At 34.7% G+C, this 22,304-nt stretch overlaps 2 protein-coding genes across 2 annotated transcripts; one reads left to right on the forward strand and one right to left on the reverse strand.

Moving 5' to 3' along the window:
* Positions 1 to 1,510: 1,510 nt before the first annotated feature.
* On the reverse strand, positions 1,511 to 11,996 carry LOC121731118 (akirin-like). Its single transcript, XM_042120465.1, has 5 exons — positions 11,589 to 11,996; positions 9,360 to 9,550; positions 5,514 to 5,639; positions 3,693 to 3,774; positions 1,511 to 3,262 (listed from the first exon to the last, which is right to left on the reverse strand). Exons 1-5 carry the CDS (start codon positions 11,761 to 11,763, stop codon positions 3,252 to 3,254), a joined length of 585 nt encoding a protein of 194 aa, XP_041976399.1. The 5' UTR covers positions 11,764 to 11,996; the 3' UTR covers positions 1,511 to 3,251.
* Positions 11,997 to 15,783: 3,787 nt separating this feature from the next.
* Positions 15,784 to 18,597, forward strand: LOC121730835 (charged multivesicular body protein 1b). The gene is made up of 4 exons (XM_042120014.1): positions 15,784 to 16,002; positions 16,329 to 16,573; positions 16,693 to 16,913; positions 18,274 to 18,597. Exons 1-4 carry the CDS (start codon positions 15,969 to 15,971, stop codon positions 18,395 to 18,397), a joined length of 624 nt encoding a protein of 207 aa, XP_041975948.1. The 5' UTR covers positions 15,784 to 15,968; the 3' UTR covers positions 18,398 to 18,597.
* Positions 18,598 to 22,304: the final 3,707 nt, after the last annotated feature.

The following is a 22,304-nucleotide window of genomic DNA, read 5'->3' on the forward strand; positions in this document are numbered from 1 at the left end:
GTATGTTTAAAATTTTAAAATAATTATTAAATTTTATAGATTTATTGATAAAAACTCTAAAACAATACAAATAACGAAAAAATAATTATAGATTTATTTTATTTTACATTGAAAAACAATTGGATTTATTAACTGTAAGTCACGTGATTGGAAACGCCAATCTGAAGCAGTGACGTCATCGTTCAGTGTCAAAACAAAATTGACAGTTAGGTTAAACACTTACGGCCGTTCCCAATATTTGATCTATCTCTGGTTTTGCCCTACTAGAGATAGTAATAGCTCACAATTGACATAAAATATATGTCTCTAATGTCTAATGTGAGCTATTCCTATCTCTAGTAGGGCCAAACCAGAGTAGGATCAAATATTGGGAACCGCCGTTACTCACTTTTGCCCTGTCTACGGTTGTTTTGTTTCATGAACGATGACGTCACACGTGATCACGTGACCAAAATGCCGCGTTTTTGTGACATATTTTGAATTCAGTATTTAAAATAATTTTTAACTCATTCTAGGGCATAATAATGAATTAAATATTAATTTACAGGTATTATTGTAAGCAACTGAAGCGCTTAAAACTATTTTTAAAAAGTTGTCAACTCTCGGATTATACCATCCGATTATACTTTGTCGGTGGGCAAAATATTCAAGTTGGCTTACAATGATGCTGCCGCAGGTTGAGTAGGTATAGCTATAACTTTTGAAAGTATTTTCTAAATGATGAACGAACTGGGATTTCTTTAGTTAATTAGATAATGTTATTATGGTTCCTAAGGGCCTGTATTCACTTTGATTAGCGAACCTTGGTCCCTATGACACTGACAGTTAATAACATTGTAATGGCGTCACTATTAAATTAGGATCATATTAGAGCGGTCTAAAAATGCCATTTATAAATTTTATGTAGCTTTATACCATTACAATGATATTCCGTTGGAACTTTTAACAATTCTTAACATTTACAAGAAATTATCTCAATCTGAAATTACGTTTACGTCCTGCAAAACTTACGTTGTGTGATGACGAGTTTAGTGCAGGTGTGAGGTGATTAGTAATCAGGAGCAAGCTAGTGTAGTGTGGACAGCGACTGATTAATGCAAGTCCTTTTGTTTCTCCTAATCACTAATCACATCACAGAATACAAATTACAATCACATGCACTCACGCTAATCAAAGTGAATACAGGCCATAACGATAACATTGACGGGGCAAGACTTATATTAATTGATGTGGGCAAGATGAATCTTGCGAGGCCCCATAATGGATGACGCAAGAGGACATCAAAACTCGTAAATCCTTCAAAAAACGGGCGCCGCAAGGCCGTGGGCGGTCGCCCACGTCGCCTACGCCTTACGCCGCCTCAGTCACCATTATTACTAGTTTATATTGGTAGGGACTAGGGACTAAAGAAATATCTATATTCTATATTAGACTGTAAAATAACAAATAAGTCTATATTTGAAAAAATAACAAAAAAACTAAAAATGTAGTTATTTAAATAAAAACCAAATTAGTGGTGTTTAGCTAGTTTATTTTCAGTTCTTAAACGCCAATAACCTACTAATAATGAGCTGATAATACAATTTAAAAAAGACCTATCCTATTTGTTTTATTGAATAATTGCTTGGTAACAAAATCATAATAATATCCTGTTTTTTACTCAATAAAATTTCCTAACTAAAAATAGTAAACAAAAAAGCCCAATGATGGTCGAAACACGATATTCCCAGCTCAGTAGTGGACTGACTCGTGCTGCACACGAAACTGAGAATAAAATAACTTAAAAATAAATATACACCTAGATCTCAGTAGTCTAAAATAATTCGCTGAAAGAAAACTTGAGTAATTTTAACAAATTTATTTTCGACACTTACTTTTACTTCATAATTTTGTATCATATTTACTAGTTTAAGAATCATCAATGTTTTAACATGGGAGGATTATTGCATCGATAATATAAGAAAAATTGTACTAAAACTAGTAGACAACACTGTAAAGTAAATTAAATTAAAACAAAAAAAAATTATGACTAATTTGCAATCAACACATGAGAAGGATTAACAGGCACTCTGTGTGAATTTATTTCTGTAAGTTACTTTAAGACTAACCGGGGGGCTTTCGCGAGTCGCTCGCATGCCACCCCCGTCGTAATATAAAAAAACATGGATATCATATCGCCTTAGCCACTTCCGGCTCACGGTTTTCAGTCTATGAACACAATTATGCCAGCAAATCTTATCTAAAGCGTTATAAGCTAATTTATATTAACGTGGCATGAACAACCCAGGGACCCACTGCTGTTTGGCGAATCAACTTTTAAGTCAGCGACTTTCATTTGCTTTGTCTTTTTTGGAAATAAATTCGTGTTTAAAATATTAGTTTTAGTAATGGCGCCCTCAGTGAGTCGCCAATGTCAGAGTGATTTTGTGTAGACTCTGCTGTATTATAGGGTTTCATTGATGAAACTATCACGTCAAATTGCCTCATGTTGTCTTCAAGACACCATGACCTCTATAGCAGTATAATATCTCTCAAGAGGAATGGCTTAAATCTAGGTAGGTTTCAAGCAGGTATTGACTTAAAAATCGATTCACTTCTATTATATTACGTTAATTACTTATTTAGGATTTGTATATTACTATGATGTACACTATGAAGATAATATAGGGCTCCTTCATCCTTGAAAACAATACATAAATATAGGAACAGGACACACAATGTTTGTGTTTGTGGCAATATCATTTTGTGCTTGAACTGTTAGTGGCTTAGCGCATTTTCTGACAAATGCGCCACCGACTAGCCTTTTTCTTTTAAACTGTAAGTGCATTCCAGTTAAGTTTATAGTGAATCAGCGTTAATTACAAATTGACCAATGGCGCATTCTAACTGAATTGCTCTTAGTGAATATAACGTCATTGGTCAAATTTGCTGGCTCACTTAAAACTTAACATGCATGGTAAATGAATGTAAGCTATATGACGAGTCACAAAACTTCATAGAAATTTGTGAGTGAAGTTTTGTGGGTTGTCTCACAGCATAGACTATAATTACAAGCCTCTATACAATCTTCAGTGTTAGTTACATGAACATATCACTGTAATACTGCGTCTGCCCAGCAGCGGTCCCGTCCGCAATCACAATGTATATATTGAGTCATTCGGATATTCTAGATATTCCCGCATATAATTTTCACATATATCAAAATATGTTTGTCTTGATATATCTGCAATTTCACGCAAGCGGAAACGCCATTACGACAGATCTGAAACAGATGAGAATCACCATTAACATTTCTGAATACAAGCTGAAATGTTGAGAAAAAACCATGCTAATGCTTATTTCTGATGCCATTGTCCGTAAAATGCAGACAGCAACATGGATAAGCCAAGTGTGGATTAAAAATTAAAAAAATATATGGGGTGTATATATTTTTTTAATTTTTAATCCACAAACCATTGAAAGAATTAGTTAATAATTATAATAATAATTGTGTAAGGATATAATAAATTCTTTTTTCACAAGTTGCTTTCTAAGATTGAAGCCACACAAAATTGAGAATTCAGTAACATGTACCTACAATCTACATGCATTTGTAGTTAAACAATAATAATATTTTCTGTGTATACTATAAGTAGTGTATTTACTTATAGTATACACAGGCAATGTCAAAGTATATTGGAGCTAATACTTACAGCTGGGTACAAGATCTTGATGCATGTGTTCGGTGTCCATTCCTAAAGGTATGCAGGTGGATGGTGGAGGCCGGCGTTGCACCTAGAATTGAGAATTGTTACATTTGTAATTAAAAACACTAGTAGTAGTACAACAAAAAAAACAATAGTTTTTTTGGTAATCATATTTTATGTGTGAGTGATGGGGCAACAGAGTAACTGTATGAGCAATATAAATTTAACATAATATTATGGTTTAAAAGCTACTCCACCTACATTCTGCAGTATACAATTCTCTTGACTTGGGATGGAGCACTACCATCTATGCTATGAATAATAATAACTCCGTCAAAAAAAGTGCACCAGAAGGCTACAAAATTTGACCCGAATACATGCATATTTATGCATGTGTTCGGTACACATTTTTCGTGTATGTATACTCGAGTGACATTCAACCAGGTTGACATGACAATTTTGTCAAACTCATTTTACCTATTTGTTTACTTACGTTTTACCTTTTTACATAGCTTTTTACAATATTATTGTTGTTAAAATGCCTAAATGCCCTGTGAAATGGTGCAGAAGTCATACAGATACGACTTTTAATATAGGAATAACCACAAATAACCTTTCATCTGTAAGTGAATTGTTTAAAATTATGCTTAAATTGCTTGTATTTTTGTCGACTCAAAAAAGATGGTTTATTTAAGTTGGATGTTAGGATATTTGCGTAAAATTAAGCTGGTGTCTTTGTGTTTGTCTTATTAAATTTACATGTTATTCTAAACTAAAAGTGCAATAATAAAAAAATAACATAATTACAAAATTTTTACAAAGTCGCCATGGACAGTGTTATGCAAGATGTAACAATTTAATCATAAACGAAATTTAAGGGTCTGGCTGACATTATACTAAATGCGCTATAAGATGATATGGGTATTCTCATATTTCTTGCTACGGATTTTTTTACAACAAAACAAAAAAACATAATGTAATAAATTACGTTCAATCGACAAAAACAAATAAGTATTTCCTAAGTATTTTAATTTTATTGTAAATTGTGAGTTACAAAATTTACGTAAGTTTTTAATTTCCAAAACGTCATTCTAGGTGCTCGGACAGTTTTAGATTCGCCCGAGTCGTACAACAAGGTTTGTTCATAATTATTACATGTATATTATTATTATCGATGTCTTATGGATCAGAGGAAAATATTTGATTTTAAAATAATAATTATGTGCTCGTTTCTTCGTGATAGTAGATGTGCTTGGGGTATACTGCATAATACTATCCGCTTTTGACAATTATTGTTTCATAACTATGACGATGACAATAACCGCGCAGGCTGTCTTCCGGCGCGCAATATTATGATACGTTACCTGGGATACGACCTTGGCGAAAATCTGAATTGTCATATTTTAGTGTTCGAAAAGGAGCCGGTTGAAGTATGGGAGTTAAGTTTCCTTAGTTTTTATTATTCGTAGCATCTATGATATGAATTTATCCTAATATTGTAAATATATATATCTGCCTGTATGTTTATTACCTCTTCACATTTAAACAGCAGAAATAAGATGGTTTTAAGAAAAAATGTACCGTGCAACATCTTTAACTGAGAGACTTTAATGACTTTAACTGAGGCCGGTATAAATAATCAGTACTCAAGACGCATCTCGGTCTCAAGACACGGTTCAGGCTCTGTGATTGGTTGGCTGTCAAAATTTTGACCAATCACAGAGCCAAACCGCGTCTTGAAACCGGTCGCATCTTAAGTACTGACTATTTATACTAGCCTGAGAGGTGGGCATCATCCAGTAAGGTTTATATCTCTAGAATTCATACCTGGTCGATGTTGAAGCGGACGAAAGCCTCATACTGCTCGGCGAGCTTGCTGTTGAGTGCGGAGTCGTACTCGGCTCGCAGCGCTGCCTCCTGCTCGCGGAGCATGCGCTCGCAGATCAGACGCACCTGAAACGTGACACAATATGATCAAGTTTTCAATTTACTAGAGGGTAGAGGGCAACAAAGTTTGGTTGTGAGTTTTTGTACAAGTGTCACCTAGACTAAACTTCGAAAGATCAAAACAGCGCTGTTGGTGAGCAGATACAAAAACTAGAGAATTCTGCAAGAGAAGCGGCTGTGGCCCAACAACCAATTCCTTGGACATGCATATTTCTTTTTTTGGCACTTTTATGCTTAGTAATCACATACGGTTTTGCTCGATAGTTTTACTTCAAATCGAGCAATAACCACCGTGTAGACCTCAAAATTGACAGCTCGAAGGCTCGCTTCGAGCCGGCCCGATGGAATTAAATAAACTATTGAGCAAAACCGTATGTGAGTACTTAGCATTAGACTCATTTTAGACTTGTTTAGCACATAAAAAAATTTAAATAAAGAAAGTATAAAGGGTGTCACAGACAGAGCAGGTAATGTATATTAACGTACATTACATTACATACCGGGATGTACAGCTTTACATTATATTAATGTATCACACACACAACAGAGGGGTTAGTGCGAGTTTTATTCGATCCGACGCATCGAGCACGTTAACGTGAATTTATATGGGATCAAAGCAGTATCCACGTTAGCCAGTAGATGGCGCTGCTTTGATTCCATATAAATTCGCGTTAACGTGCTCGATGCGTATGATCGTATAAAACTCGCACTAACCCCTCAGGTAATGTAAGATATCTTTCCCTACATTTCAATGCTAAACGCTCCGCTTGACGCACATTTCAGCTGCTAAAATGTTATACAGGCTGTTCTTATTTTTAATGTTGTAATAATATGGCCTTTCGAGTTACTTGCTATTACATTTACTATATAGCTCATCAGAGGATGATTCGGATTGTAATTTTGATGCGCGCATTGTTACATATTGTGTCAAAAACAGAATGATGTGGATTGAAGATATTTGATTGAAAATATAGGCTCTGGGGAACAGACTGCCTGCAGTTCCTGCTGTGAAGTGCTGTGCTAAGGTGGCAAGTGGCATCACTGTGTGTATCTGTCTATCATACACATATAATCAAATCAAATCATTTCAAATCATTTATTTAATTCAGGCATCAGAGGCCCATATAACAAATACCTTAAATCTAACATACATATAATTATATTATAAATACCTTATTTTATATATACTTAAAAACTAACACAGTCACATTTTGCCGGCGACGTGACTCGCTTCGTTCCGGAGTCTCCCCCGGAACCTCCGATAGACTACATCCATCGGCCAGAACTCCGGCGCCTCGAAAGTCGACAGAAGATTCGTCGGTACTCTCACCACAAAGGAGCTAAAGTTAACCTTGTGGCGAGACTGCAGACGCTCGACCCTCAGGCGCAGTGTCGTCTTCTTCTGGATGTAGTCCACGACATCCTGGACCTCCATGGACCAGTGCAGGCGGGATATGTACAGGGGCGTCGCGGGGACCTCGCTCCGCAGACGCAGCTCAGGTACATATGGTGCGGTGCCGCGATGGTTGCGGGCGGCGGGCTTCTTCCTCCTCTCCACCAGTATGAAGCCCTCCTCATCGCACCTCCTGCCTTCGTCCTTGCCAAGCCGAGAAGATTCCACCTTGCGACTCTTCGTAGCCTTGCGGTTCTCGGTCTCGCAACTCTTCGAAGCCTTGCGGCTCTCATTCGCCCCATTAGTTTTCGCCCGCGGGGGAGGTGCGGGGCGACCAGCAACAGTCGCAAAGTTTTTCTGAGTCGCCTGAGGACTCGGGGTCGGCGCAACCGGGAGGGGAGCGGGGGCGGGGGCGGCAGCGGCGGTGTTCGTTGACCCGTCCGATGATAATGCTGACGGGCTAAACGTGCTCGCTTGCGCGCCACGACGAGTAGTGACGAATGCGGCATCAGCATCAGGTGACCTACATATTGAATTACCACTTTTTAATTGCGATAATTCAATACGTAAGTCACTGATCGTAGACTCTGATGCCTGCAATCTACCTCGAACTCCGGCCAGCTCCTCCTTCAGGAACCTGATGTCCTTCAGTAGGCTGACGACGTCGACGTGGTCCAATGTGACGGGTGGCAGCTTGTGGAGCTCCTTTGCCACAAAAGCCGGCACCTCATCAGGATCCGTCTGCTTCAGCAGGGAGATGATGTCCTGCACGCTCCTTTCCGTTCCGTCTCTTCGTCGCGACGGCATATTCGCGCTCTGTCCGAGCGTCTCGTATAGCAGCTGCTTGCCCTTGCAAATCTCCTCGCTGGAGAAGGAGGACTTGCAGATCTGCATGATGCTGACCTCGTCCATAGTGTCGATGGCGTGCTGGATAAACGCCAGCAACTCGTTGGCCACGAGCGCCATGGTCACGTGCAGCGGCAATGTGCCGCGCGATTCGCAAAAATATTACTTTTGCTGCGTGTGTAACGCGGAGCACGACCGGTCGCTAACTCGACGCATTACACACTGATTAATATAATCACAGAAATTTTTGAACATCCTATGAAGAGAAGAGATGTATTGTAATATACAGAAATATATTGAGATGTATTTAGATGTATCAAAGTATAAATGTATATTTTCATACAGCTCTGTATCTTAAGATACGAAGATGTAAAAATATACATTATAGCTGTTGTGTGTGGTCTCCTGACGATTTCTATAGAAAGATGTATCGAGATGTATCGTGCTATAATATACATCTTTACATTACCTGCTCTGTCTGTGACGCGCTTTAAATACAAAGAATATTCTTAAAACCAAAGGCTGAAAACTAATAAAATAAATTCTTATTTATTAATGATCTTACATTATATAAGTTTTATCTCACTTTGCTCCAAAGAAAATGTTTAATGTAAATTGTTTAAAATATCTTAATAAAGGCTCATACTTTTTGTATGCCATACAAATGATTGACCTAAATTCATGGTTAAAGCATGTTAGGCAAATAATTATGCTTATGTTGCATAACATCCAAATATTAAAACTGCAAAACTTGCAAGTCATATAGCATGACATAAACAAGAAAATATATTTGAATATTTGGGTACTTAATTTAAAAATGAATACAACTTGTGTGGAAACAATTAAATATTAACAAGAAATAATAAAATACTTAATAACTAATAAGCAATTAAACAGGCGCGGTCGCAGCCTCAAATTTTGGGGGTGGTCACTCAATAGTCACTACACTATTTTTTATCTGCGCCCTCGGACGGTTCTGGGTTGCCAGCTGTCTAAGGTCGAACGCAGTGGTTAGCGGATAGATAGAAATTTACTTTTATTATTTGGCAAGATTTTGAGATTTTTCAATTTGACCTTAGATTGTAAAGAGCAAAGAAAATTCAAAAGACTTGTGAAATGGAGATAGTATCAGTAAATAGAGGATAATATCCACTATTTACTGATAACATAATATGAACAATGAACATAACATTATGTTCCATACATTCTAAAGACAGAAGTACATAAAATCAATTATCAAGCTAAAATAAAATTTTAACACTTTTTAACCGACTTCCAAAAAACGAGGAGGTTATATATTCAGCTGTGAATATATATTTTTTTGAAAGTAATTATTGCTTTGTCATTAAAACTTTATAAATATGCAAAGTTTCGAATTAATTATACTACTAGAGATAGGTAAAAATCATGCTCAAATATTATATTACATACATACAGCCTAAGCCTAAGCTAAGAAAAGTGTGTTAAAAAGGTTAAAAGATACTTACCTGTTTGAATGTGAATAGTGCCTTGTGTACTTGTTGTTTGCTGCTCGTGGAGAAAGAGTGGTGCGTGGGGGAGGAGTCCCCCTCGCTGCCACTGGAGGAGGAGCAGGAGGCATTAGCACCAGAGGCTAGCTTCAGCTGCCGACGGCGTTGCAGCCGTTTCATCTCATCGCACAAGTCTTTGAGGAGACGCTCTAAAACATTTAAAAAACATAATATTATGTCAAATATATTATGATAATAATCCTGCAATAGGGAGATACCATTTCTAGTCAATCTTCAGACAGGAATTTTGTCTACAAAAGGTATTGTTTATGTGTAGCTACACAGAATTATCATAAAAGTACAAAAATATCTGAAATTTTTTTGTTTCACAAAATATATAAGACAGTCTTTAATTAAAAATACTTCTGGTAGTAGAATTTTACATTTATTGTAAAAATTCTACTGCCAGAACACCTAAAACAGGAAAAATTTGTATTGTAATCTAAAGAAATATATAACATAATAATATATAGCCTTTGACTCTACATATATGCAAGGTTACATGAAGTAGTAATATGCAGTAACCTACTATTAAAAAAAGGGAGTTATCATTTCGACGCATATGTTACATGTAATATTCCCAGAACTGCCCAGTTTTCGTATGTTATGTTAGTCTATATTAGCATCTGAGCAAATGTGCCAAATTTCAAAAGTATGTATGTTTTATGTTTGTGTTCCCATATCTCTGGAACGATAAGTGTGATTTAAGCAATTCTTTTTTCATTGTACTATGTATTGCTCAACTTAGGGACTAGTGCAAGTTTCAGTAAAATCAATGCCAAGTTTTTGAGATATAGAATTTTAATTCTAAATTATCGATTCACAATTTTTAAGTGGGTTTTATCTTTTTAAAATACTATTATTATTTTACGTTGTAATTATATAATAATATCTATGGACGCTATACACCACGTCTGTCTGGCCCCGTGCTAAGTACCTGAAGGTCTTGTGTTACAGGTCCCAGACAACGGAAATATATTTAATACTTTTATACTATACATATATTTAAGATTTTTATTATATCATACACATATTTAATACACATCCAGACCCGGGAACATTTAAAACTTTTTGTTCCATCGGTGGGATTCGAACCCGCGATCCCCGGCTTGAGCTGCCACACACTCAAACAATTGAGCCACAGAGGTTGTTATATGTAAGGAATAAAATCTTTAAAATGTATAACAACTTCACATTTCTATAAAATACACACTGGTATGACATTCTTTTATGTTTGAAAGTAATAAAGGAAAGAATTTAATTCATAAAATAACTAAAACTAAATTTTTTTTACTTATTTATTCCTTTATTTTCATAAATCATACAAGACGTTTGAGATATACTCTCCATAAACCACGAAGGTTTGTCCGGAGTGTATTACAAATAAATGCTTGTGTATAATGTAATTACCTAGGTATTTGACTTTGTGAATTAAATTACAGGCACTGTTTTAGCAATACCTAAGTATCAAATGAGTGGATATTTAAAAATGTTCTATTTTTAGATAAATTATATGTTCAGTTTAGTAATTAGTGGTCATTTAGTTTTAACAAAGCATTTACAGTAAAAAATCTGCCTATTATTTGATTTCAATTTGTAAACCTATATCTAAGAATTATTATAGATATTATATAAGTTTACCAGTAATTTGTACAATAGCAAAATCTCAAATTGCTTTGTTTACAACTCTATCAATGTGTACTTCTTTGTGTTAAAACTAACCAAGGATGATGGGCCTATCAAGCTAAAACCACTCAGCGTGTAAGCTGGTAGGTGGTAATAGGTACTATGACATAAACCTATGCATACCCAACAGCATAATGACATGGTCCCATCTTCATGAGTACCCTCTTTTCAGTATTGACATTGTCATATTCATTTATTAGAGTGAATGAACAGGCATCAGAATAAATGGTAAAAGTGCATTGCCATTGCACTGCATACATTACAGAGAAGCTTGGCTTCTTTATTTTTTATTAACAAAATAACATAACGGACGTATCACATATGTTTACAGCCATCTCGCTCTGACACTATAAAAATAATTTAAAGGTGTTAAAAAAAGCATAAATTAAAGGTATACCTTTTCTGCAGCTAGCGTTGTTCCTGCTATAATTAACTCGGATATCTGATTTCTTGTTGAGTCAGCGATAGGAATTCTATTAGATATATAAAATATAAACAAACCTGGGGATAATTTTGCTGAAGCACATACACTTTCTCCGAATATGGAATTTGTCGTTGTCGGTTCTACTTTAATTCCGGGACTTTTAGAAATAGGGGCGCATCTTCGCCTCTTTGAGGGTGTCTGAGACATGGAGACATCCCAGTCGAAACTCCTTTTTAGTGTAGCACACGCCATTTTCTTTTACGCCCAGCGAACGTCTTCTCGGATCCGAAACAACAAATTATATTTATCACAAACCAGTCGCGAACAAAATAACGATATTATATATTTTAAAAGAGCACTTAATTTGCAAAAACGAAATTGTGTATAGTTATAACTAAAAGGATTACAAAGAAATATTTAGATAAGAATTCGCTTCTTTCACTGCTTCCCAAATCCAAAACAATTTCAGATGATTTTTCATTTGTATGTTTTTAAATTGTTTTTTTATAAAAGTGTTGCCAGACTAAAATTGTCTCAGTTCTACCAACATTAAGATTCTTAATACTGTCAAAAATTGTGCTTTAATTGACAAGCGGAATAGTCAATAGAGAAACCAAGGGTTGAGCAAAAGAGATGTCACTATCAGTAACACTGCGTGGTAAAAAGAGACGTGTGATACATGACAGCATGGCACTCTTTTTTGACGTCCAGTCGGCACGTGCCGCACGTTGACAATTTAATCTCATAGAATTCATGTTCAATCATGCTTGTGTAAGTATATACGTACACATATTTTTCACACAGATGAAAACCAATTTCGGTTACGTTTGACAGCTCGCGATTGTTGCTCTATTCCGCTAGGTATATTAACTTTATGGTCGAAGTAGGTAGAGTTCGACAAGGCTGTCTATGAACGTGGTGAGAAAAGGAACTAACGCTTCTATTATACAAAAACGTAATTTTTGACAGTTCTCCTTTACCAGCAGCGCACATTGACTGACATTGTAACATTTTCATTTTTCATACAAGTAGTCTGCGTTTATTTTCTTGAATATTTCTATCTGTCGATTATTTCGAAGCACATTATGATACAGGAAAGAAAGTCAATTAGTTCATGATATCGATTTACTATAGTTCAAGTGATGAGAATCCGTAAACACACGTAAAAAGCTATGCAATTTTTATAGCCAAATTATTAATTGATGTGACATTTTTAGCACTAATACCTTATATAGCACGAATAAAGGATTAATAAACTTATAAATTATCTTTTTAGCTTACAAAATACCGATTGAAAAGCCCAAAAAACGTTATTAAAAACTTACGTATTTAATGTTAAATTCACGTGTTTGAGGCATTCTTTGACCATTCTTATGGTTTATTATTTAGCGGAACCACAAAACTCAACAATATCCAGCATTAAATGTTCACTAAAAACCTTTAATAACACTTTTATTACGTGAAATATGCCGACCGACTCCTTTGTTATGTCCTAGTAAGTAGGACATAACATTACACGCTTTTGACGCTTATACACCGGCTCTCTCCAGTACCTCAATCAATGATGTTTTACTTAAACAGATATGTTACATCCATACTATTTTCCAGCTTAAATCTCTTCCGAACTACGAATAATAAAAACTAAGGAAGAGTAACTCCGTCAAAAAAGTGCACCAAAAGACTACAAAATGTGACCCGAATACATGCACATATTTATGCATGTGTTCGGTACACATTTTTCGTGTATGTATACTCGAGTGACATTCAACCAGGTTGACATAACAATTTTGTCAAACTTATTTTACAATTTGTTTACATAGGTTTGTTTACTTACTTTTTACGTAGCTTTTTACAATATTTTTGTTGTTAAAATGCCTAAATGCCCTGTGAAATGGTGTAGAAGTCATACAGATACGACTTTTAATACAGGAATAACCTTTCATCTGTAAGTGAATTGTTTAAAATTATGCTTAAATTTCTTGTATTTTTGTCGACCCAAAAAAGACGGTTTATTTAAGTTTGATGCTAGGGTATTTGCATAAAATTAAGCTGGTCTCTTTGTTTGTCTTATTAAATTTACATGTTATTCTAAAAGTGCAATAATCACAAAATAACATAATTACAAATTTTTTTTTACAAAGTCGCCATGGACAGTGTTATGCAAGATGTAACAATTTAATCATAAATGAAATTTTAGGATCTGGCTGACATTATACTAAATGCATTATAAGATGATATGGGTATTCTCATATTTCTTGCTACGGATTTTTTTACAACAAAACAAAAAAAAACATAATGTAATATATATTTTTTTATGAAATAAGGGCAAACTAGCAAACGGGTCACCTGATGGAAAGCAACTTCCGTCGCCCATGGACACTCGCAGCATCAGTAGAGCTGCAGATGCGTTGCCGGCCTTTTAAGAGGGAATAGGGTAATAGGGGAGGGTAGGGATGGGAAGGGAATAGTGGAGGGTAGGGAGGGGATTAGAGTTAGGGATTGGTCTTCCTGTAAACTCATTCACTCGGCGAAACACAGCGCAAGCGCTGTTTCACGCCGATTTTCTGTGAGAACGTGGTATTACTCCGGTCGAGGCGGCCCATTCGTGCCGAAGCATGTCTCTCCCACGTATCAAAATCTTGAATCGGAAAATTACGTTCGATCGACAAAAACAAATAAGTATTTCCTTTAATATTGTAAATGAACAAAAATAAAAAACTGCTAACTGTTATTAAAATATTATAGTAATTGTGAGTTATAAAGTGTAAAAAAATTTACGTTAGTTTTTAATTTTAATTCTGTTATAATTTAGCACATAGACTTTTGTAATCTGAAAACGTCTTCTCTAGGTGCTCGGACAGTTTTAGATTCATCCGAGTCGTACAAGGTTTGTTCATGATTATTATATGTACCTTTATTATAATTATTATCGATGTCTTAAGGATCAGAGGAAAATGTTTGATTTTAAAATTATATCTTTAAACGAGCAATTCTTGTATATATATTTATAATTGGAATCTCGGAATCGGCTCCAACGATTTTCATGAAATTTAGTTTATAGGGGGTTTCGGGGACGATAAATCGATCTAGCTAGGAATCATTTTTAGAAAATGTCAATTTATTTGTGTTTTATCGAATACCGAGCAAAGCTCGGTCAAATAGCTAGTAATAATTATGTGCTCGTTTCTTCGTGATAGTAGATGTGCTTGGTGTATACTGCATAATACTATCCGCTTTTGACAATTATTTGTTTCATAACTATGACAATGACAATAACCGCGCAGGCTGTCGTCCCGCGCGCAATATTATGATACGTTACCTGGGGGCTGGGATACGACCTTGGCGAAAATCTAAATTGTCATATTATAGTGTTCGAAAAGGAGCGGTTTTAAAACGGTTGAAGTATGGGAGTTATGTTTCCTTAGTTTTTATTATTCGTAGCTTCAGAACAATTTTTGAAATTCAAAATTGCAAACATTGACAAATTTGACAGATAAGTGAAACAAAAGATACGAAAAACCATTTACATAAAAGAGACAGTTCTATTTTTAAACGTCGAATCGTATCGCTGTCTCTTTCTTCGCCTGAGCTAATGAAAATTCGATTTTTTCTAGATTGTTCGAAAAAATAATTGAAAATGTAAGTAATCGAGGTATTTATTGCAATCAAGACATGTGGTAAGAGATTCCATGTGTTTTGTTTACTTTCGAGTAATATTTGGTACATTTTCGATACACGCACGACGTCATTTTCAATTTTAGGTAAGACAAGACGCAGCACGTTCGTGACTGCGCTCGATGCAGACTAAACAACAGACGGCCCAATTGGGCCGTATTTGAATCTTCACAATGCGTGCGGTAGTAACATAATATGTGCTTTGAGTTTTTCATCATTGACCTCAATTATCAGAACCAAAAAGTTTACACCCTATGTAAACACGGACGTAAAAAAAATATATGTAAACTTCTTGATCAGAACTGTTAGGATGTTATTGAACATGACACTCAATTATGAAATTGACAGTCAGCTGCCAAACTGCCAAAAAAAGAAACGAACACGGCTAGTTATTTAAAAAAAGTTGTTGTTGTCTATCATGGTTAGACGTAAAGTGTGTTCATGTACTATACCAGTATACATGGCAGATCTATAATTTAATTTTAAATAAATTTTATTGGCTATAAAGACGTCAGTTGGTACTGTCCAGTATACTGGAACTAAAAAAGAATGCTTCCGCCTTCCTATCGAATAATTGTTGTGATTTCATTTGTCAACTTTGCGTTTTTGTGAAATTGTGAGTCATCTGAAAAATCAGAAACTAAAAGTTAAAGTTTTCATTACTTCTCGTTCTCGTTCACTTAGTTTGTGTTGTGCTTAATTTTTACATAGTGAGGAACTTTTCCAGGGGACGTTACGTGTTGTTTTTGTTTTAGCAAATAGCAATATTCGCAGAGCTCCAAATGGGTAACGAAATGTCTTCGTCCGCAATGGAACGTATCCTTTTTCATATTTACACAAAGCAAATAAATTATTTATTCACTTCAGTCTTCAGAAACCTATTCATTTGTAGGTCTTGCAACATAATAAACTTGACTTGATTCATCCTCAAACTTTGTCAATCAAAATATGAGTAAGTAAGTTTTTTGAGAGTAAGTAATTTTGACTATCCACACTCTATGCATATTGCATAATGCACAAAACTAACAGCAACTACAAAGATTAAGCTGAAATTAAACGGTAAAAAAAATCATTTATTATAATTATTGTTTTTAGACTCAAATAAATAAAATTACCTCATTTATTCCTTAACCCATGATCAGGTCATCTTTTCAACTTAAAATTTGCTGTGAAAGAGTTGGAGAGGAATTCCAAAAAATGTGAAAAAGAGGAAAAACTAGAAAAGGAGAAGGCAAAAAAAGCTATACAGAAAGGTAACATGGAAGGAGCACGAATTCATGCAGAAAATGCAATACGTCAAAAAAATCAAGCATTAAATTATTTACGCATGTCAGCTAGAGTTGATGCGGTTTCAAGTAGGGTACAAACAGCTTTAACTACCAGAAAGGTAGGTGTTGCCATTAATTTATTTATAAAAATACAAAGCTTAAACATGTTATATGTAAAAAATATTTTTACCTCATGCACATACTACTGATTTCTTTAAAATTTAACATTGTGTTGCAGGTAACAAACTCAATGGCAGGTGTTGTGAAGGCAATGGACGCAGCGATGAAGTCAATGAATCTAGAAAAAATATCCACCTTGATGGACAAGTTTGAGAGTCAATTTGAGGATCTGGATGTTCAATCGTCGTACATGGAGAATGCAATGTCACAAACTACCACCACCTCAGTGCCTCAGGGCGACGTGGACACATTACTGCAACAGGTGGCAGATGAGGCTGGGTATGTTCATTTTTCAACTGTCTATAATTTTTGGCCTCTTAAGGACACTATCACAAAAATTAGCAGGTCAGTACGAATATCGACGTTAAGGACATTAAAGGTACGCGCACAGTTTGTTGGCGCGTGCCGGGGCTCAGCGCAGCGCAAAATGCGCTATAGCACACTATTGCTGGGCCAGGTCGCATCACATTGACGGATTTTGAGTACTTTGGATAGCTCCAGTGCTGCAGTGTGACCACTCTTAAATCACGAGTGACTGGATATATCAAAAACGTTGCTATATTTTACTAAAATCTACTAGACCGTGTTTTAGCTTCTACCAAAAACTATCTTTATTATTAAATGTATTCTGTGTGGTTGAAACTAAAATAAAACTAAAATGTTTATATGGACTGTCTTCATTATGCATTTAAAAATTTTATATTATTTGTTATATAATATTGATTTTCTATTAAAATTTACAAAAAATTTTGGACTACTAAATCATTTCATTTGACCTCAAATCTACCAAAAAGTGGAAATCTATGTGAAGTGTGGTCACACTGTTGCCAGGGCGCAGCGGGTTTGTCGGGCCTTGCCAGGCCTTGTCGCATTGACGGAATCCGCTGCGCCCCGACACAGTATGCGATACGCGCATCCGCTTCCATACAAATTGTATGGAGGCGGATTTTTGCGATGAGCTCCGGCACGGCCCGTCTCAATCGGCTCACTCCTTTAAATAACATTCAATATCAGCGCGACTTGTACAGTGGCGGTTACGACGCTTGCCGCGTTCTTGATAGGGCGAAAATGTATGAAGAAATTTGAGTGTTTCTTATTTTTCTTATAAATAGAAATGTTATTTATTTTTATATAAAATATTTAGCTATTCGTACAGGGGACTGAATAAGCAACAATTTTTTTGTATATTTATTTTCCTTACTTCAGTGTATTTAGCTATAATGGTACCTAATCAAACCGCATTTTTTAAATCTTTTGCGATTACAATAATGTTTAAAACATATTTATGTGAAAATTTTGTATGCGGCTATAAATTTTTTATGGTGTAGACGTGAAGATTAATATATTATCTTTCATTTGAAACCAAAATATCCTCGCAGTGTGACACCTAATTCTTTAAAATGGCACCTGAAAATCGCTGTTATTTGTGAAAAAATGTGATAGCATCCTCAACTTTTGTCAGAAAAATAAATTGAGCATCTAAAGTATTAATACCAGGAGTTTGAATAATTGGTGTTAAGGTTTCTCTTTGCTAGAGTTGAAATATCTTACTTCAATGAATAATGATTCCTTGTTTATTACAAATCTCAAAAGAAATATGTTTGAGTGGGTAGACCTAATTTTGTTTTTTTTTTTTCAGTTTGGAATTGAATATGGAATTACCGTCTGGTATTCCAAGCACCTCTGTTGGTACAGCAACTGTTGTGTCACAAGAGCAAGATGAACTCACACAGAGGCTAGCCAGATTGCGGCAAGCAGAATAGTCCTAGCTGTTACTTATAATATGTATAACAACTGTTTTAGTCTGATTGTGTAGACAACTGTCAGAATGGGTTTAAAAGCTTGTTATTTAATGGTCAATTATTATTCCTTATTATTTTCACAAATGTAATCTCTTGTTAAGAATGGTTGGTAAAATCTAGTTTCTTTCCATTTTGTACATTGTGATAGTTCACAAGTTTAATGAAGGACTTTGTGAATGAACAAAGTATGTAATTTTAAATTACAGTCACCTGTATTTAAAAGCTTTACATTTATCAAAATATATAAAATTCCATTTTTGTATACTGAATTTTACAACATGTACTGTAGTTTTATAAAGAATCGACTCTAAAAAATGTCTTGTAGATCAGTGCTTAAAACATCACACCAACTTGCAACACAATAAAAATAAACAAATGTCCATGGAAGTGTATTCTGCAGAGATTTTTGTATATTTTATGGTACAATATGTAGCACTTAAAAAAATATCCACAGCCGAACATATAACCTCCTCGTTTTTTGGAAGTCGGTTAAAAATTTAAGTTTATATAATTTAAATATTTGTGATCCACACACTTATTATTTTGTAAAGTGTAAATGTTAATTTAAAATGTAAAAATAAATGTTTATTACAAATTGTTAATATTTAGTGTTTCCCTTATTGATTAATGCAAAATCAAAACTCTGTTGACACCTACAAGTTACTACTGTTTCGTGAAAATATTGCACCTTTCTATTTCACAAATTACGATATTGTAACATAAAGAACTTCATAAGAACAGAACAGAACAGATGTTAAAATTAAACATACATAGTCTATTGTTTCATATACTTTTAATCATAGAACAAAGGTTTTAATAATTATTAATTACCCTAGTAAATCAACAAGGATGTAATGACAAAATATTAATATACTATGTAAAACATACACAAACAGATATACAAATATAAAACAGTTAGTTATTAGAAAACAAAACATGCCTGTCAGTATACAAGGCCTACAGGCTACAAAGCTGCCATAAGTGCAAAATAAATAGTTTAATAAAATAAAGTATTTAAAAACTTTTGCTTAGTGTCTACATTTATTATAACTAGAGACCGGATTATATGTATTTGCATATTTAAGCCTTTTTCAGCGGTAATAGCATATTTTACCTAAGATCTAGTTATGAATTATGATGCATATTATCAATTGTGGGTACATTCACAACATTTTTCACTTACCCTGCATTAAGAAATGCGATCTTTAATAACAATAACAGTTACAAAACAATATATTAAGAGCTATGATTGAGTAATGTATTATTATATGTATTAAAAACTTGGGTGTGTATTTTGATGACACATTATCCTGGTCTCAACACATAAAAGAAACTAGTAAAAAGATTTTTGCAACCTGGTACTCTGTTTGTCGCCTTCGTTACCTCTTGCCTATCCCAACCAAAATTAAGATCGCTGAGTCCCTATTCCTATCAAACCTCGACTATGCTGACGCTTGTTTGACGAATATGACCGATGATCAAATAAATAAGCTAGAGAGACTTCAAAACCTTGCGATCAGATTTATATTCGGGCTAAAAAAATTCGACCACGTGTCTGAATTTCGTACGAGTTTGAAGTGGCTGCCCATACGCTTTCGACGAGATGCTCGTATACTATCACTCGTTTACAACATCATAAATGATCCTACGACACCTATTTACTTAAAAGAAAAATTTGTATTTCGTCAAGCTACTGTTAAGGAGCTCAGATCTGCGTCGAATCATCAACTAGAAATGCCCGTGCATCAAACAAAATTTTACGGTTCCTCCTTCGTTGTTGCTGGTATAAGGCTCTGGAATTCGTTGCCAAAGCATATCAGACTTGCAAAAACATTGAATGCTTTCAAAAGTCTCGTCAAGTCGCATTATTTAGCTATCTGTAAAAATAATACTTAATCATAATCCATGCATTTGTTGTGAGTTAAATTACACTTTAAATTATTAATTACTATCCGTGTCTGCTATAATTATTATATCTATTAGTAATTTAAGTATAGTTTATAGTATCATTCTATTATATTTATAATATATATGTATAGTATTATCGTATATTTTTATTATGCATGTTGTGTTTTTTTTTTTTTGTATTCTTTTGTTTGCACATGCACGTTTCTCTTCTTTACTGCAATCTCACCTTTGCCCGTGGTGGTTGCCTGGAAGAGATTGCTACCTAGTAATAAGGCCGCCATTGTGACACCTGAATATTTTGTCCTTTTTCTTGTACTCCTTAATTTGTATCTTTATAAGTGTGCACAATAAAGAATATTTCAATAATAGTTGACTTTTAACTACGATAATAAAATGAAAGAGATAGAAGAACGTCGCGCTCGCCTACTACAAAGTTGTTCCACCTATGTGGAGCGAAACTTTCCTATTTACAAAAATATCATTTAAAATGTTCGTAGACACAATCTTAATTCTTACCACTGAAAATTTAGAAAAATATTTGATTGCTATAATAAGTTTTCAAAATGTTTAAATAATTTTAGTGTCATATGTAACAATGTTACTGTACGTACTATGCTACGTATTTTGAAATAAAAAAATGAATAGTTACTTTTTTCTTTTTTGGGGAATCCTAAAATTTGTCGTTTAATTTTGCATATTCTGCTTATATTCGTGCATATTTCAAGCATTTTTCATACATATTTGCATGCATATAATAAGCTTTTTATGTTGCATATAATCCGGTCTCTAATTATAACTTTTGCAGCTAATAATACACCTTAATATCCTTCTAGGGTCCTAATAACAAAGTGCAATTTTACAAATTTTAACTGTTGTGACAAATGAGTGTATCATATGTTTCAAGCAAAGGTATTGCTCTAATGTGTGTTTAATGTTTACCGTCATAAAACGTGCTTATTAGCGCCTAAATGTCAATAAAATCAATTAAGTTTTAATCCCGATTTACTGTAGTACTGTTTGTGTAAAAATATAAAAATGTATCCCTTTCTTATATTCATAAATATTTTTTCAGTTTTAGAACTTCGTAAACGTGTTTCCATTTGCTACTAATATAAGTATGTTAAAAACGCGTGCTTTTACAAGTAATAAATTAAAATGAATGTTAGAGATAATATATCATATTATGCAAAGACGACAGCTTGTATCTAATACTGTTTTTAGGTCTTAAAATCAATTCTGTGGTCTATTGTCTATAACAGGACTTCCCAAACTTATTTGTACTGTGACGCCCTTGGGCTTTGCCATTTCTTTACGACGCCCGGCCCCTCAAGTCTCAACCCAGCCCCAAAAAATACTTTCTAATTTTAGAACCAGCCTACATAGGTTATCACATAAAGTTTATACACTTTTTGGATATTTATATTTTTAGTAGGAAATAATTACCAAATCAAAACATAAGCATAAAAATTAAAAGAGATATTTATGAAAGATATTAAAGCCAGCAAGGCTGGCTAATGTGAAGGCTGCGCTTTGCTTTTCTGAGCATAGCTTCTGAAACCGAGGATTTAGACTGCCCGGGAATCCTGGGATGTATGATTGACATGTTGTGTTGACATGCGACGCCCCTGGGACAGTGTGACGTGACGCAGTTTGGGAAGCCCTGGTCTATAACTAAAAAGCCAAACATTGTAGTTGACTTGTCTTTTTCCTATTCACAAAATCAATTCCTTCTTTGCTTCCTCTTGTTAGGAGCATAAAGTTAATATATCTAGCGGAATAGATTAACAATCTCGAGCTGTAAAACGAAACCGAAATTGATTTACATATGTGTGTAAACATTTGTTTACGTACACACTTACACAAGCATCTTTCTAAGAGATTAAATTGTCAACGTGCCCATAAGTGCCGACTGGACGTCAGATGAAAAAAATTGGTTCTGCTGTCATGTATCACTCATCTC

This window comes from Aricia agestis, chromosome 10 (assembly GCF_905147365.1).
Source record: "Aricia agestis chromosome 10, ilAriAges1.1, whole genome shotgun sequence".
NCBI classification, from domain to species: Eukaryota; Metazoa; Arthropoda; class Insecta; order Lepidoptera; family Lycaenidae; genus Aricia; species Aricia agestis.

Bases quoted from the DNA above. Each gene is read 5' to 3' on its own strand.
- LOC121731118 (XM_042120465.1), bottom strand. From the start codon at position 11,763: ATGGCGTGTGCTACACTAAAAAGGAGTTTCGACTGGGATGTCTCCATG. The intron at 9,551-11,588 runs GTTTGTTTATAT...TAAATGTTTTAG, and splicing joins TTCAGCAAAATTATCCCCAG to AGCGTCTCCTCAAAGACTTG. The intron at 3,775-5,513 runs GTATGAATTCTA...TCTCAATTCTAG, and splicing joins TCCGCTTCAACATCGACCAG to GTGCAACGCCGGCCTCCACC.
- LOC121730835 (XM_042120014.1), top strand. From the start codon at position 15,969: ATGGGTAACGAAATGTCTTCGTCCGCAATGGAAC. The intron at 16,574-16,692 runs GTAGGTGTTGCC...ATTGTGTTGCAG, and splicing joins CAGCTTTAACTACCAGAAAG to GTAACAAACTCAATGGCAGG. The intron at 16,914-18,273 runs GTATGTTCATTT...TTTTTTTTTCAG, and splicing joins CAGGTGGCAGATGAGGCTGG to TTTGGAATTGAATATGGAAT.